At 41.6% G+C, this 17193-nt stretch overlaps 2 protein-coding genes and 1 long non-coding RNA gene across 3 annotated transcripts; 2 read left to right on the plus strand and 1 right to left on the minus strand.

Moving 5' to 3' along the window:
* The first annotated feature begins 810 nt into the window (after positions 1–810).
* Positions 811–2829, plus strand: cdkn2a/b (cyclin-dependent kinase inhibitor 2A/B (p15, inhibits CDK4)). The gene is made up of 2 exons (XM_029148965.3): positions 811–985; positions 1993–2829. Exons 1-2 carry the CDS (start codon positions 866–868, stop codon positions 2254–2256), a joined length of 384 nt encoding a protein of 127 aa, XP_029004798.1. The 5' UTR covers positions 811–865; the 3' UTR covers positions 2257–2829.
* A 659-nt stretch (positions 2830–3488) lies between these two features.
* mtap (methylthioadenosine phosphorylase) lies at positions 3489–13017 on the minus strand. Its single transcript, XM_029148953.3, has 8 exons — positions 12864–13017; positions 11795–11881; positions 11652–11710; positions 11358–11525; positions 7572–7674; positions 7087–7326; positions 4926–5048; positions 3489–4629 (listed from the first exon to the last, which is right to left on the minus strand). The coding sequence occupies exons 1-8, from the start codon at positions 12885–12887 to the stop codon at positions 4591–4593; spliced, it is 843 nt and encodes a 280-aa protein (XP_029004786.1). The 5' UTR covers positions 12888–13017; the 3' UTR covers positions 3489–4590.
* Positions 13018–13259: 242 nt separating this feature from the next.
* LOC121202253 (uncharacterized) lies at positions 13260–15718 on the plus strand. The gene is made up of 4 exons (XR_005897732.1): positions 13260–13611; positions 13973–14087; positions 14447–14584; positions 15437–15718. It is a non-coding gene; the product is annotated as an uncharacterized LOC121202253 (long non-coding RNA).
* The last annotated feature ends 1475 nt before the right edge of the window (positions 15719–17193 follow it).

A 17193-nucleotide genomic window follows, 5' to 3' on the forward strand; every position in this document is an offset into this window, starting at 1 on the left:
CGCTTTCCTCCTTCGCAGATTGCAGCCATCGCTTCAGAAACAGCGACTTGAACCCATTTAAGTCTATTTTAGTGCGCTCAGCAAAAAAAAGCCCCAATTTTAGTTGGGCTTGTTTCGGTTTGTCACAGATGATGCACAGCTGCAGTGTGACTTTTAATGTGCTGTTCAGAATAGCTCAATGTGTCTAGATGCATTCAGCCGCTCCAGGTTTTCTCTTTGTCTCTTTAAGCCTGTTTTCTAATCATCATGCTTTTCCCTGTTTTTCGGCTGCTACTCATTTCAGTGTTAAATCAGCAGTTCAGTCTTGCTCTGTGATGCAGCTGAGGGACATTCAGCATGTTTTGTACTCCATGGTCCATTCAAACACTAAGTAGCTATTCCAGAGATTATAACTATAACTAATATTAAATGAACTTCTAATAGTCTTTTTATTAATACTTACTGACTTGCATATTTAAACACAATTTAGTTTTGCGTACACTCAGATGGCGCTTTATCAAAAAATAATAACGGGATTTTCTTTGGATTTCAACATCTAACTACTCAGACATTGTTTTGGGAGCAACAGACGAAACACAATGTGGTAATTCTTCTGTTAAAACCTAATTGCAGGCGCGCATGCGCACGATCGCGCCACTGCGTCAAGAGACTGCGACGTCACCCATTCAAAACACAGACAAGCCCAGACACACACCGAGCGGCCACGGGACGGATGATGCGGAGCAGACCCACGCCACCGGACCCGGCCCGGAGACGCTGAGCGGACCCGACCCGACCAGAACCGAACCGAACCGTGGTTCTTGCCCCGCGTCTCGTCGCCTCCCGTACCTGTCACCGCATCTGCCACGGCGGGCGACGCTCCACGATGAGCGTGGACGACCTGACGGCGGCGGCAGCGACGGGACGCACGGCAGATGTGGAGCGGCTCCTGCGGGCGGGGGCTGAAGTCAACGGGGCGAACCGCTTCGGACGCACCGCGCTGCAGGTCGGTGGCTCGACGGGCGCCAGTTTATGATCGTACATGGGTTTAATGAATAGGAATTAGCGCGTTAGTAAATATGAAGCGGACGGACGCCAGCGCGCATATAAAGTCGCTTTGAGTTATTATTTACTAAAGAGAACAAAAACAAGTGCGTCTCAAACCTCTTATTTTAATGAGGCAGCACATTTCCAGCTGTTCTCTCCACTGGGATTAGTGTAAATGCTAAACTGAAACTAGGCCCTTGAGTTTGGCTCTAATTATTTATAAGTAGCTTAAGTTTGTAAGTTTTACTTACAAACCTATACGTTATAAGTTTGTAGGTGAGGAGCTCGTCGGCGTTTTGTTTTCAGTTCAAACGTAGTTCTAATGTTTCTGTTTCCTTTAAACACCTTCTTCCGTCCACTCAGCAACACACCTCATCCTTGTCAGACTCGTCTCTGTGTTTATCTCAAAAATAAGCTACTACAGCAACTAGAAGCGACAATAAAACCATAAAGCGCTTCATAAAATCTCCCGTGAATGTTATGACCCACTGCGCGTGTCTTAATAACCGCGTAATCTCGAGACAGACGCTTTATCATTTCTAATGACTTCATTTCGCATTGCTGCATCTCGTAATGTAAAGTATCCTAGACGCGATCGGGTTTGTGCTGTGCGACTACTCTCGTTTCCCCATTTGAACGAGTAATTGCATTAATAAGATAAAAGAAAACGAAAGCGCATTTTTCGGAGCCTGCTGAGCCAGTCCTGGGATTCTTACAGTAAACGTGACGCCTGACACCGATTCAGCGCGTCACTAATATGAGCTCGGGGAAGCGCATTATACGTTCAATACACCGTATTAGTTATATGACCACGTTATGTTCGGCAGGTTGCATGGAGGTGAGAGAGACAGATCAATGAACACATCGAGGCGCAGGTCGGACATTCAGCTGATGCGCGCGCGTGCGTGTGCGCGTGTGTTTATAAACGCAGTCCAGTCAGTCGGTCTTCTTAATATTCCTGTGAAGGTGATGATGATGGGCAGCTCACCGGTGGCTCGGGTCCTGCTGAGCCACGGGGCGAACCCGAACGTCGCGGACCGAAGCACGGGGACCACCCCGCTGCACGACGCCGCCCGGACCGGCTTTCTGGACACGGTGCGTCTGCTGGTGCAACACGGAGCTGACCCGCGGGCCAGCGACAAGACAGGCTGTCGGCCCGTCGACCTGGCACGACAGAACCACCACAATGAAGTGCTTGATTTCCTGAAGTCTCTAGAAAACCCCGTGTGACTTTATTATTTCCAGCTGCTTCGAGCGGAGGAGGAAACGGGGCCTGAGGCCCGACTGCAGCCTAAAGACTACACCCGCTCTTCCACAGTAAACTATTTTCTATTTATTTGTCCGTTTTATGCTTCGTCGTTGCCATTTTATTTTTTACTCCGATTTCTGTAAGGATTACTGGTAATTCGCCATCAGCAATAAGAACAATATTATTAAAATATTATAAAACGGGTAAGTCGGTATTTATATTTAAGAATGACATGAACACATTTTGTTGCAGCTTTATTTTTTGTTTAGTAAATTATATTTAACTAATTAATCCCATTTAACCCGCCGTATAATGCACAGTTTTGTTATTGCACTTAAATTATTCGAAATGACAATTTGCTGCCATCGATTGAAATTTATTTATACTAATCAGTTCACAGAACATCCAAAATGTAAATTAAATGTTTTGTAATATTGTCCAACTGATGCAATATTTTGTAAGTGATGCCATCCGTTTGTACAGCTGGTACTCAATTATAATTATGATATAATAAATCATTACTGTGCACTTTAATAAAATACCACTAACATAAAGTTTCTTTTCAGTGTTTTACGGTAGGATAAAAGCCAAAACAAGGCTTTTCTCACAGGCTGACGGGTCAGGCTGAGGAATCAGTGAGTGGTGCCACAGAAAAAAAACAAACAAACAATAACTATTTGACTTGTGTTTTGACGTGTTGCCAAACAGAAATATGCCCAAACGTGAAGGTTCTGGGTAGATTTTCTTTTACTCACCACGTGTTAGAGACTAAAGGCACAGGCTGATCCGACGGCCGTTTTCTGAGCCACAGCATTGTAAACACTAGGAGAGCAAGCAGGTTCAGGACCGTTCTGGGCTCAGGTTGCTCTAAAATACAGATGGCCAGTGTTTTTAAATGATAAAATCGACTATTACAAGCCTTAAAGTTGCTTCCACAATATAGTTGGCTAGATTTTTTTTGCTTATAGCACAGACATGAACCATTTATATCAGACATAATGTCAACCCACCTTGTGTGTTGAGCTGCTAACGTGCAGATCATTGTTATCCTGAAGTACTGGCGGAAGGTTGAAGCTACAAGATGCATTTCCCCATTTCACCAAGTTAGATAAAGTGAATGTTTATGCAGCAGTCTGATCTAAAATTCCCCTAAAAACCCCGGACAGCAGAAAGCTGAATTCCTTCTGTCCGTATAACGACATATTAGAGTAAGTTCATCATGTTAACTTGTTTGAATTATGTCATAAAATGTGAAGCTCTTGAAAATAAATCATTACTAGACATTTTTATGTAAACGTCAGAAGGCAGAAAACAGTCAATGCAGTTTTACTTTTTCTATACTAGCTGACCTTTTACACAGGTTTAGGCTACTCAGCATTTTACTGCAACATGCAACAAACAGAACCTATTACAATGTATTTCCGCAGGCTACCTTTACTATAGATATCAGGACAGATTTGCAGCATTATTAATACAGTTGCTGAGATAGCGCTATACAGAGAGAAAATGTTTAGATGCTGCAACAGAATAATAATCATCACGTGGTGGTAAGAAATAATCAACAAACAGGCTTAAACATATTAGAAGGCACTGGAAAAAAAACATCTCATTTTTGGAGCATGCTAATACAGTAATACAGTCGTGGAGAAATTAAAATTAAAAAAAAAAAAACTTTTCCAGAAATGTTGACTTTTTACTAAAATACAGTAGGTTGTTGAGGACTGAGCATACCAAATGTTTCTTTAAGTGGAATATTTGTTTTTATTATATTATATTAGCTGCTTAACAGGCCTCAGTCAATGTCCTATGGTTCCCATACATTTTCAAAAGGAGACACATTTGACATGCAGATGAATCAAGGGCACCTACTTGAAACATCCAATTAATCCTAGGATTAGGAGACCAAGAATCTTTAGCACCCACTAAAACCTGGAGGCAGATTCTTTTTAGACATCCACAATATATTCAATTTGTGAGTCCAGACTTGCCAATAAAACAAAGTATTTTAGAAAGGTGCATTTTATAAAGCTAAAAGTTAGGACCAAAGAATTTAGCTTTTTTTTAATTTTAGATGTGCAAAGATCTGCATTTTTACTGTATTAACAAAAGAAAGTGATTTTGGCTGTGAACAAGGTGCTAGAGCAACGTCTACACAGAGACAGACACTAAAATTCCAGCTAATGACACAGACCATGTGTTATTAATGTGAGGCACTTTGTTGTGATTCACTGATGATGAGTCCACAGGCAGAGTTTAGTCTGTTGTTGGTGATGAATCGATGCAGGTGATGTCTGGTTTTCTGGTGTTGTCTACATTCAGTGTTTTGGTAACATTACTGAAGATTGTGCCATTGACTGTAACAGAAGAAACAAAACGTTTAGATTTATAAAAAAACAAAAACAGGAGAATGACAAAAAAAGAAGAAGAAGAGTTTAAAACAAAGCCAATATAATAAATACAAAAACACTGGAGTTTTGTTACACTTTTTCTGTAAAGTAAGTTATAAGTTACTGCTTAGCTTATGGTTTCTCAACTTTATAATCGAGTAGTGTTCTGAAATGATCTCATTCCAGGAGGTGCAGTGAAACCGCAGAGAAAAGGTAAACAGGCCGTTTTAAAACGTCTCGCATCATCAAGGCTGCCAACTTACTTTCAAGCTCTTCATTGTCTGGGACCAGTCCATCTGACTAATCTGGGGAATGGCTGTGAGCAGGATACTGCTGGCTTTGTTTGCGTTCTCCTTCATCGTCTTCAATACATTGTCAACACAGACCTAAGATAAGGGGAAAAGACACACAGCGAAAAGCAGTAAGAAGCATGCTAATAATTTTACTTCCTTCTGTCACGTTTATTTGTTTGGACTTGAATACGTCCCGAGTGCAGGTAGTTTAACAGGAGCAGGCAAAAAAAATAAATAAATAAATACACCTGGCACATGATGCATAAAATAACTCAACAAATCCATAACTACAGTACATTGTCTAATAAGACAACAATAACATTGCACTATTTTGTCATTTCAGGGTTCGGTTTTAACCAGCAACTTTTTTAAAATGCTAAATTCCAAGCGGCTGTAAATTGCAGCTTATAGCAACAAGACAAGCTACAGTAATTAACACAAAAGGTTACAAACTAGAAGTAAAGCACACTTAAGGAAGTGACCTTTATCATAATAATGGAAGAAGTTTCAGCACACTGAAAGGCTGTGGCTTTTCTTTTCTTCTTTTTTTTTTTTTTTAAATTGTCAACAATGCCAATAATGGATTTCTACCCGATTGAAGAGTTTTAACAACATTTGTTAGATTGACACTATTAGTGTTTTCTGTCTTTTCATGTGATTTAACGGTTTCCTTCAGCTGCCATGATGAACAGTAAATCAAGAGGGAAGAAAAACTGTTGGTTTTTAAATTAATAGACAGTCACAAAGAAAAACTTTCCACAGTCAAAGTTACAAAATAACAAACAGCACCCTGAATGCTTATGTGAGCAGAACACCAAACTGTCCAGACAGATATTCTGTATGTACTCAATGCGCAAAAACTAAGACATAGCTCTTAATTACTGAGCCAAACATACAGTTGGCAACATTACTTCCATCCTGTGCTCATGTTTACCTCCTATAACCTTTAACCCTTCCCTTGATTGCTTTGTTTTCATGTCCGACTCAATCACTAGCTTCATGTTTTTATGGCGTTTGCAAGGATGAAACACGGCGAAGCAGATGACTCAGGCTGAGTCAACCTCCTCCGGCTGGGCTTCCACCGGAGGCTGGCAAACAAGCCAAGCCGCCTCAGTGGGGGTGGGGGGTGTGGCGGGAGGGGCAGGAGGCAGTATTAGGCTGGGAGAGCGCAGAGGCGGCGGAAGGATGTGGCGAGTGTTCTGCAACAGGAGGGGGAAGAGGTCAGACGGAGGAACTCGGAAGTGGAGCTGCGCGTTGGGCTGCATCGGTTAAGCCAAAAACTCGCCCACACACTCTTTATCAGCTGCACGTCTGACAGAGAGAAGGTCAGTCGGAAGCCATAAGAAGCCGCAGATACTTTATAGTCTGCTTTTGGAACGCAGACGACAAACCTCGGCGGAAACCAAACCAGTGCACACAACACTGGCTCTAAAGGTTAAAATGCAGGTTCAGGGAATTAAAACACTATCATTACAAATGAAGCCTATATATAAAAGGACACTATTAAATATATTAATGTTATCATAAGTATTATAAAAAACAGACTCCTGTCACATTCCCACATGCTCTGAGGCAAACAGTGAGAAGCTCCCTCTGCTCAAACAAAGTCCTTTTGTGACAAGCTCTGCTGTTGGAATGTTCCTGAAAAACAAGCTAGTGCAGGCTAGGAGATTTAAGCATTAATCATTTTCTATGTATTTGAGACGATAAATTGCAAGTTCATAAAACAAAACATTGGAAGCTGCTAGAAGAAAATATTGGAGTTTTGTTTTGATAATATATATAAAAAAACACTTATTAAGGGAAACGTGTTTGTGGAGGTGACTGAGACGGGCATCACTCCAAAACCAGTAATTAGTGCCTTGATGTGCTGCATCTCAATCGTGTCCGCTTCTACCACCTCAACACAAACGCGGGAGGACAGCGTGTCTTTGTGGTGCACAACTATTGCCATCACTACTATTAGTCTTATTGGCTCAGTGGTTTTACCAGTGGGGGAAAGGGTTGCGAATGAGCACAACATCCGACGTGCTATCTAATTCTATCAAGTTGGTAAATAAAGATAACGTGTTGGACGATTAAACAAAGATTCGGCAGGACGTGACATCAGCCGAAGGGCTTGCTCACTCACCGCCTCCTCGTGCTCCTTCCAACAGTCATAGTCCGTTGCCATGGCGATGCTAGCGTAGCACAAGCCAGCCTCCTTGGCGAGGACCACCTCTGGCACAGTGGTCATGTTGATGACATCAGCTTTCCACTGGTGGAACATGAGGCTCTCTGCCCGAGAGGAGAAGCGTGGCCCCTCAATGGTCACCATAGTCCCTCGCTCATGGCACTTGACGCCCAAACTCCGCGCCACCTCGATCAAAACCTGCACAGGATAGTAGGATAGCATAGCAACCCTCAGTCTCAGTTGAGGCTGAAAGCAGAGAGGAAGCTCTTCGTTTGATGTGAAAAGGGACTGCAGTTTTGGGATATAATTACATCCTGTGAAGCTGGGTGGTAACTGCTCATGTGTATGACTACTGAAGAAACACTTTGGGGAAAATGACAGGACAGCGGGGGGTTACAGGGGATGGTAAATGGAATGCTGGTACAGGAAATTCAGGGGATCACCTCTCTGGTCCTGTTGCAGAAAGGCTCAGCCATGGGGATGTGGCAAACGCCTGCAGGACTCGTGGACTGTCCATCATAGAATGTCTGGGCTCGCTTCGTAGTCCTGGCAAAAAGGAGCAAACAGGAAGCACTGAACCAGAGCGTCAACGCAATCCAGCAAATTACAGACGACACTAATGAGTTCAATGCCTGCAAATCTGTTTCATCCATTAATCATTAAAAAGGTGTAAAAAGTGACAAAGACATTTAAAACAACTATTTAATACCACAGAAAGGAGAGGAACAGAAAGGCGAAGTTAAGAGCGAGTTAAAATAACAAGTTTATTCAATATACAAATACAACATGAAAGCAAATCAGCTTTCATGTTGCTAAAATGTGGCCATGGCTTCTAAAAGACAGCCTATGTTGTAATGCTAAACCACGTTTTGAAGACTGTTCACACAGTTTCTACAGAGATGCACAATTATCAAAAGATGATCATTCTTCTGCTCAAGGAGGCAATTATAAAGTAATTGTAACAGCTCAAAAAAGCCGTGCCGTGACCACAGAGCGAGCTGGTACAATAAGGACCGTGACCTTTCAAAGACGCTCCTTCATCCTGAATTCAGATTTTAATTCACTCCTCTTGAAACCTTTTAGTGAAACTATTTTTATGGTCGCTTTTATGGTTACAGCAAAGACGGGACAGGAAAAAAACACACACACACACACACACACACACACACACACACACACACACACACACACACACACACACACACACACACACACACACACACACACACACACACACACACACACACACACACACACACACACACACACACACACACACACACACACACAATGAAAACCGGGAGAACATTTAACTGCATCCTCAAAGATGCTCAGTGTAAAACAAAAGTGAAAGAGTCACTCACACTTGCCGTTAAACAATTGTTTAACTGTGACAGCACACGAGAGAACGTGACACAGAAAATGACTCACTGAGCCACATGAGCTGACAACATCAGGGACAAAAAAAGCATACTTTTTTTTGTAGCCATTTATATAGGATGTAACAGCTACATTAAAGCCACACATTTCACATATAGTAGGTGGGACCTAAGGAGAACAAAAACAAGAGAAGCAAAATAGGATGTGCTGAGTTTTAAAACTAAAAGATGGTATTCTCCATTTCCATAGGTTCAATGTCATAGATTCCCATTGACACCTTAGACAACCTCACAATTGAAGGAGCAGCAGAACATTGTGCTAAGGTTAATAGGGGATAAATGTTGACCGTGACAGACGTTTCACATGTGGCGAGTCAAGTTTTTCCTCTTTCACTCAACTATCTCAATGAAAACCGGGAGAACATTTAACTGCATCCTCAAAGATGCTCAGTGTAAAACAAAAGTGAAAGAGTCACTCACACTTGCCGTTAAACAATTGTTTAACTGTGACAGCACACGAGAGAACGTGAGAATATGTCCACTGGACACAGAAAATGACTCACTGAGCCACATGAGCTGACAACATCAGGGACATCGGTTCCTTGAGTTATTTTAAGGTTGCAGATTACATATCTCTAATATCCAATACTGGAAGGATTCTCTGAAAAGACTTATTTCTTATTTATTTCTTATATTTATTATTATTAATAGCAGGGGAAATGGAAGGAGATTTCCATGCCGTGCTGCTTTTAATAATAATAGCAATTAATAATACTTCTGGCCCTGGTGGATTAACTGCCATACTTTATTTTGGTGCGACCAACAGAAAAAAAATCCAGCAATGCTTGTTTGTACTTCCGAAATAAGATAAGCTATACATTTATTTTCAATCTCAAATGGTGACAGGAATTCAACTTTGGAGAAGACTCCAAGGTTTATAACAAAAACGCAAGAGCGTGACAAAGACGCGATCAAGTTGCCTTGGCCTGACCCTCCATTAGCCAAAAGAAATCAGAATGACTAACGCAGAAACTGTTCCAAATGTGTGTGACTATGAAATTACTTACGGACTTGCTCCTTAAACGCAGAAAGTATGTGCGATGGGCAGCTATTCGTTAGGTTCACATTTTTCTCCATCCACTCACACCACACGCCCAGTAAAGCTTAAGAAGTGGAGGCTTCGGGAAACCACAGCAGGAGATCAGATAGTGTTGTTTATGTGACAAAATAGTTAAAATGTCATTGCTACAGTATTAGAGGACAAAGGGTATTTTGCTTCATGGACTCAGTTTGCTTCATTTAAAAAACAGCCCAGATCTACTTTCAGTTATCTAAATTCATTACACAGTTTCAAAGAAAAATACATAGAGAAATGTGTGTTGTAGAGATGCATTTGGTCGTGGTATGACAAGAACTCTGCACTTTTATCAAATGTTAAGATCAACTACATAAAGTACAGTAAAGTGAAAATAAAAGCTAGATATACTGAATCCAGACTATGCAGATTTTAAATCTTAAAATGTTTTCTATGGCCTGTAAATCAACAGGACCCAAGAGCTGGGTCTGAAGCAGCCAGAGACAGAGAAGTAAGCAGATGTTATGACATAACTGTGGCACCAATAAAGCCAAGCCTCAGAAACAAGTTGTCACAAGTCACATGTTGTAGGACAAGTCTGAGCGAGTCCCAACAAGCAACTTCCTCATTCTGATGAACAGATCCGGTCTGTGCTTGATACTGGTAGCTGGTCTGATCATGGGTTTCAGCCGCACAGGTTGGGCAGAGCCACAGGCAGCCCATACACTGACAGGACTGTGAAGAGCACATTCCTAATTCTCCCAATTTCACCAGCTGTGTGTTGGCTCTATCTAAACCGTAGCTCTAACTATTGAGTTAGTGAAACAATTTGCACAGTCAGCCGAGTGAGGCAGCAACCGTCCCACATGGTCACGCTCTGTATGCGACACGTGTAAACCCCGAGGTCAGACACTGTCAGAGCCCGATTTACCGTGACAACCAAACATAAACCCATTCTCTGCTCTGCATGAAAGCATCTGCAGCAACCTGCTACAGAATTGGCCTCTGAGAATCTCTGGAGTCGCATCATGTGAGCACTGGGAAGCTGTGAACTGGCTGCAGAGTCCCTGGAAGGTCAGGTTTATCCTTTAAGTGGAATTATAAAAAAGAGCATACTTTTTTTTGTAGCCATTTATATAGGATGTAACAGCTACATTAAAGCCACACATTTCACATATAGTAGGTGGGACCTAAGGAGAACAAAAACAAGAGAAGCAAAATAGGATGTGCTGAGTTTTAAAACTAAAAGATGGTATTCTCCATTTCCATAGGTTCAATGTCATAGATTCCCATTGACACCTTAGACAACCTCACAATTGAAGGAGCAGCAGAACATTGTGCTAAGGTTAATAGGGGATAAATGTTGACCGTGACAGACGTTTCACATGTGGCGAGTCAAGTTTTTCCTCTTTCACTCAACTATCTAGACTGTTGTCAAAGAAACTAAAATCCTGACAACGATATCTGTGGGAAGACGCTCGAGTCTACTGTAGAACGGTGACTGTTAATAACCATCGACGGGAGCATAAACTAGTAAAAAGCAACCAATTATGACTACTGAGAAATCCAGGTTAAACATTTGGGCAGAGGTGAGCAGCAGGTGCAGGTTTAAAGAAAAAAAAAGGTCCCAGTCGCATGCAAAGTTGTACTTGCCTCCTTTATCTATTGGCCATTTCATTTTCGGCTGCTCTAAAAGTTAATTAAGCAAAGAAGTTTCCTGTCCAGTCTGTAAACATGCAGACCTTACTCGGCTGCAGTGTTTCCATTTCACTCACCTGTCAATGAACTGGTCTATGACGATAATATCGCCTGGCTGAATCTCCTCACGCAGGGAACCACAGGCTGTGGTAACCAGCAGATGCGTGCATCCCTCTTCCTTCAGTGCCCAAATGTTGGCTTGATAGTTCACATTAGATGGCATTATGGTATGCTGCCGCCCGTGCCTGAAACATTATTAAAGCAACCATAAACCTGGTTTGAGCACAGACCACTGCTACATGATTAAAAACCTAAGCAACCACTAGATGGTGCTAATAGAGAACATATACATATGGAAAACATCCTCCTACCTTGCAAGAAGGACACACTCCACATTTTTAATCTTTCCCAATATCAAAGCATCAGATGGCTGTTCGAAAAGATTAGACAAATAATATGTTAATGTGCTTAAACTTGTCTATTTGACAAGAAATATCAACATAACACAACGCACCTTCCCATAGGGTGTTTCCACATAACGCTCAGTCCGTCCCTCCAGGATATCTGGATCATCAAGGCCAGAACCACCAATTATTCCAATCTACCCAAAAACAGTTTATTTCAATTAGCACCAAACTGTTCCATCTGTACAGTTGTATTTGGAATCAGACAAAATAGCAAAAGCTGTAATGTTGAAATTTGAATAAATCAGACACAGATTATTATTCAACTTTAAATATGCTTTGTCAAGACTTGATATTGTTACTTCCCTCTTTGTTATTCACAAAAGTGAGTTTAGTATACCTAAAAAGGTATAAACTTATTGGCAATGACCAAAAAATTTTGAGTATTCACTAAATACTATTCATTCAAACAGCTGTTTTTTTATATCTTGGCATAACGACCTTTTTTAGACTACAGGTGTAATTTAATGAGATCAAAGAAGCATTTCACAGACTGGCTCGGGATGTTTTTTGGCTAATTTAACTGGTATTGTTGTCGGTTTTCACATCTTTGACACCTATGACGCCGCTCTATTTACATTGTTAAGCCGGGTTTGCCCCCCCCAACCCCCCATTTGCGGGGGGTAAACGCGGACACGTGTCTGCACGTCATAATTTGACTTTTGACATCTCGTTAAGGGTTAATAGTATATCAGTACAGGTAATAATCCCTTTAACAAATGTTGGTTGCCAAGTTATCTCTCTATCTCTAGATTCCTAACAGCGGGTTGGTGACAGGTCACTGATGTATCAGTTCATTCAGCGTTCAGAGTGAACACGTGCCACAGAGTCTGTACCCGACATGTTAGTTTTATCACGAATAGTTAACGTTGCAACTAAATCCTGGTGTTAGCATGGCAGCGTTAGCTGCTTTCTTAACATTGCCCATTCGGCAGACTAGAAGCTTCATCGTTGCAGCTTTGCTAACACGGTGCTAACTGTGAAGAGTTTGTTGCCCTGTGTTATGGTATTAACTAGCTAGCTAGCTAAACTTTGCCCCTCATTCCGCACTGTGAACACAGTCGGACAGACAATGTTGTGTTTGCCACACGCTAAAGACCGTGAAGTTTAATCTCTTACCTTAATCGGTGCCGTGGAAGCCATCACGCCTGTAAAAATGAACACTTACCGCTTTAAGTTTTGAGGAAAAATGTTAACGCTAATTTATAACTACCGGTAGTGGTAATGGTTCATTTCCTGTTTGCTTTCAAAATAAAAGTAGCGATGGCCCTAAGCCACATTGACGTGTTTAGTCTAATCGTCTTCTCGCCTTCAATACACATCGTTTCCCAAAGTAAACTATTTATACAGTATTTAACCAACAAAACCGTTCTTTTCAACAAGCTTCTTGCTCCAGGTCAAACTGAATTTTACAACACTATATTTTATGAGAAATCTTAAAAATATCACTATCACATACAGCTTCTTATTGCAATTTATTATACACAACAAAAGAATAATCACTGTAAAGAACAATACCTGAGAGCACCTTAGAAATATGATACATCCATTACAGAAAATGATTTTCCAAAATAAGAATTATCACTTGTCTGCCATCATTAAAAAAATGCTTTGTTTTTATTTTCCTTTAAAAGGATGTATGTTCAAAACACCTCAAAGTCATGTATCTAAATGCACTGATTATTGTTTTCATCTAAAACACTGCTGTTTTTTTGGCAGATGGTCAATTCCTTTTCATCAGACATGGTGAGAATCTGTATCACCATACAACTATGACCCTGAGATCATTGGGGAGGACTCCACTGGGTTCAATGCTCCATCTGTAGCATTGTTAACAGGGATATCCATGTTTGTGCTGTTTGAATGGGTAACATTGTCATCAGCAAAATCACCGTCACTCTCAATGGTTATGACACCGGCAGGACACTTCTGGCTACGTTCATTATTCTTGTGCCTTTTGCTTTTCTTCTTGTGTTTCTTTTTTTTCTTATGGTGATGTTTGCTTCTTTCGTACGAGTTCTCTTCACTGACAAGCTCCACACTGGTGCTCCTGCTAGTCCTTCTTGATCCTTCTTTGGATTTTTTACGGTGCTTCTCTTTGCTCCTTTTCTTGTGTTTTGTTACAACCACTGAAGAGTCATCTTCACTATGCAACTTGGAAATAGTGTTTTTGGGTTTGGCAGATGGTTCCTCCAAATGCCTTGTTTTGTATTTCCTCTTTCCACCAGGCTTGCTGCGATGGGATCTCCTCTTTGAAGTGGAACGACTGCTGGAAATACTTCGAGATCGAGAACATCTCCTGCCACGTCTATGCGAGTTCCTGCTGTGGCTCCTGGAGCGCGAGTATGAATGCCTTTCTGAATACCTGTGGCTAGTGTAGTAGTAGGACCTCCTCTCTGTATAATACATCCCACGGTCATCTTTTTCTTCACTGTAATGGCTATACGACTGATAACTATTATTGGTGTCTTTCCGTCTAGAATTACTGTCATATTTTGAGTACAGGTCTCTGCTGCTAGAGTATGAATAACCTTTCTCTTTGGACACATTGCTGACAATACTGCTGAGCACCACTGGGCTCCTGCTAGTGTGCCTGTAATCTCTACTTTTTGATGTCCTCCTTTTCCTGTGGTCTTTGCCCTTTGACAAGTGCTTCTCCCTTGATCTTTTACTTTTTGACTTTGATGTCTTGTGTTTGCTAGATGTTGTAGGGCTAGACGTGTTTGGATGCACCTGAGACAGGTCCATTTCTACATGTTGTGATACTCCAGCACAATTTAGATCGCTACACTGTGAAGCTGGAGGACTGACACTAGGGAAGCGGATGTGCACTGGAAAAGGTATTTCTTGTCCATCTTCAATAGCAAATTCATCGGAGTCAGAGGAAAGCTGAACCAGTTCAGGGGTCCTCTCTGCTGTTGGTTTAACAAAACCTACAATAACGCAGTCATCACTGTTAGGAGATAAGCACTCTTCATTATTAACACTGCGTCGAGCCATGTTTGCTTGAATTTGAGGGCTCATATGCTGTGGAGAAGTCGGAAAATCTAATGCCTCCTCCTCTAAACTGCTATCAGAGTCTGAAGTCAGAATTGATAAGCGCTCTATCCTACCCCGCTCTGCTGTCGTAGAATATGATGGCCCAGGTGTCTCATCATCCCACATTGAGTGACTCAGAGTAGAGGTGGGGTCTCCTGTAGGCTCTATGGCGTGTTCTTCATCCTCTGAAATTGCTATCACAGATGAATTGGAGCTGCTGTCCTCATTTGAGGAAGGGGCTTGGCACTCATAGACAGCATTTTGGTCATAAGCTTCCATATTAAAAGGGGCCCTTGCAAAGCTAATGAATTCATGTAGGAAGTGTTCAGTGCGTCCCTGGAGGAATGGCCGAAGCTGTTCCTGGATACCTACATCTTCCAAATCATAACATGTAATGCGCGACATGATAATGTGTTGAACTAAGTTGACCAAAGAACCATGGCCCCCATATAGCACAGTGAGTTCTCGCTTTAGCCAGGGGATCAGTCTATGTAGGCATGCAGGATTTCTTTTGTAGAACTCAGCGGAGGTGTCTCGGGATCGGCCACCATCCCGAACAGTCCGAACCCTTACCCCTTGTCGATACAGTTCTCTTCTGAAGTTTATCATTTCTTGTGCTGCAATATTGTTCACCGGTCTCCCTTCAATTGCAGCCTTCCTCCTGGCAACCAACCTCATCATCATGCGCCGGACGTAGCGGTCTTGCGGCTGCTGAGAAGAATTTCTAGAGGGTTCAAACAGCACTCCATTGTCTGGAGGTGGAGAGGTCCTCCTTTGCATCTGGCGATTGACTCCAGTGAGAGTTGTTCGGTACCTAAACCGTTCTCCACCAAAAGTCCCAAAGGAGCCATTATCCGTTGGTCGCAGGTCATACTGCTTGAAATCTTGCTCGGACTTTATACTGTGATAGATTGAATTAAATGGCTGTTTGCATAGCGGGCACTCTGCTTTGTTTTTTGCCCATTCCTGAATGCAGCGGAAACAGAACTTGTGCAAACAGCGGTCCAGGTAAGACATGTTGTTAAAAATGTCCAAACAGATAGGACACTTGGAATCTGGTGACACGTCCGCAGACATTGTTTTGGGAGTTTTCCTCCTGCTGCTCCTCTGTCCCTCCTGCAAGGCAACCTTGCTTGCTGACATGATCTGAAGCGATAAGTATTGTTAAAAATTAAAGTTTGTAAATTCTCACTTCCCAAACACTACTGTTACAACAGCGATAGTGTTGTACCAATGTTGTAGCTACACACACACACATTTTAAATGCAGCTATTCTTCCATTTAACGTGATAGTCAAAGAATACACAGATATACACCACAAACGATTAAATATATATCTACTTGCTCAGATACTGATTAGAGTTTACTATATCTTATTATATAATAAGATTTTGAGAGAAAGATTGCATATTGGCTATATAGCCAAATAAGTTGATGTTTGACAGCACTTTAAACGTAACAAGACCTGCAAATGCCCCATATACTTAAACAGTAACAGTTCATACTTATTGTGGAACCTAATAATTCAGAATAAAGCTATTGTCGGTAATATTTTCGTATTTTGTTTTTGTCCGTCGCCACCTTCCTTACATTGTGCTATTTAGCTAGCTTACAATATTAGACCTCACAAGAGTAACAGTAGTGTCGGTAAACAAGTTAAAATACCGCTAACTGAAGTCGTTGCTTAGATTACGTTATCAACTAAACGTGTTAGTAGCTTTGGTATAAAACGACATACATTACAGCAAACAAAAGAGACTCGACTTTACAAAACATTAGCATAACTTCGTTAGCTAGCTAGCGTTAGCTAGCTGGGCAGGCTAAGATGGATGCTGCCTAGCTAGCGCCTTCCAGCTATAGGGCGTTTAGCGAAAGTTATTCATATTTACCCCTGAGATTTTCAAAGACGCACACGACTGACAGATGATGGTGTCTCTCCAACTCGTACAATCCCGGAAATCTCAATATCCATCTTATTTCTGAGAAACAATTTACAAACCAACCGGCTGGCTTCGTTTACTTTCATTTGTCAGAGAACATTCTCATTCCAGCTCTGACCACCTTTCAAAATAAAAGTCTTGATTTCGGATTTAATTCACCTTCACGTGCGATCAGATCAAAGCTGAGGAGACAGTATTTACCCCTTTACTTTCAATAATCTACCCCTTAAACTGTACTAATAACATTGTTACATCATTTTATTAAGCCCAAAAACGTTATTGTAACCTCAAAGAAAACACTTCCGGTGTGTAGTTGCACTGCAGGCCGTTGAGCTCATGTTGACGTTTACTTACTTAGCCTTAAGTCACGTTAAGATAAGCGTTGGACAGTTGAATGAAGCATGTAGCGTGGCCAAAACATTTAAACCATACTTTTGTACGACTCAAAATGTAAATACTGATCCGTTGTT

This window comes from Betta splendens, chromosome 1 (genome assembly GCF_900634795.4).
Source record: "Betta splendens chromosome 1, fBetSpl5.4, whole genome shotgun sequence".
NCBI lineage: Eukaryota > Metazoa > Chordata > Actinopteri > Anabantiformes > Osphronemidae > Betta > Betta splendens.

What these genes read in the sequence shown, in the direction of transcription:
- cdkn2a/b (XM_029148965.3), top strand. Translation starts at nt 866, where the DNA reads ATGAGCGTGGACGACCTGACGGCGGCGGCAGCGACGGGACGCACGGCA. An exon ending in TCGGACGCACCGCGCTGCAG is followed by an intron (nt 986 to 1,992) that starts GTCGGTGGCTCG and finishes ATTCCTGTGAAG; the next exon opens with GTGATGATGATGGGCAGCTC.
- mtap (XM_029148953.3), bottom strand. Translation starts at nt 12,887, where the DNA reads ATGGCTTCCACGGCACCGATTAAG. An exon ending in GAGTGTGTCCTTCTTGCAAG is followed by an intron (nt 11,526 to 11,651) that starts GTAGGAGGATGT and finishes ATAATGTTTCAG; the next exon opens with GCACGGGCGGCAGCATACCA. An exon ending in TCTGCAACAGGACCAGAGAG is followed by an intron (nt 7,327 to 7,571) that starts GTGATCCCCTGA and finishes TATCCTGTGCAG; the next exon opens with GTTTTGATCGAGGTGGCGCG.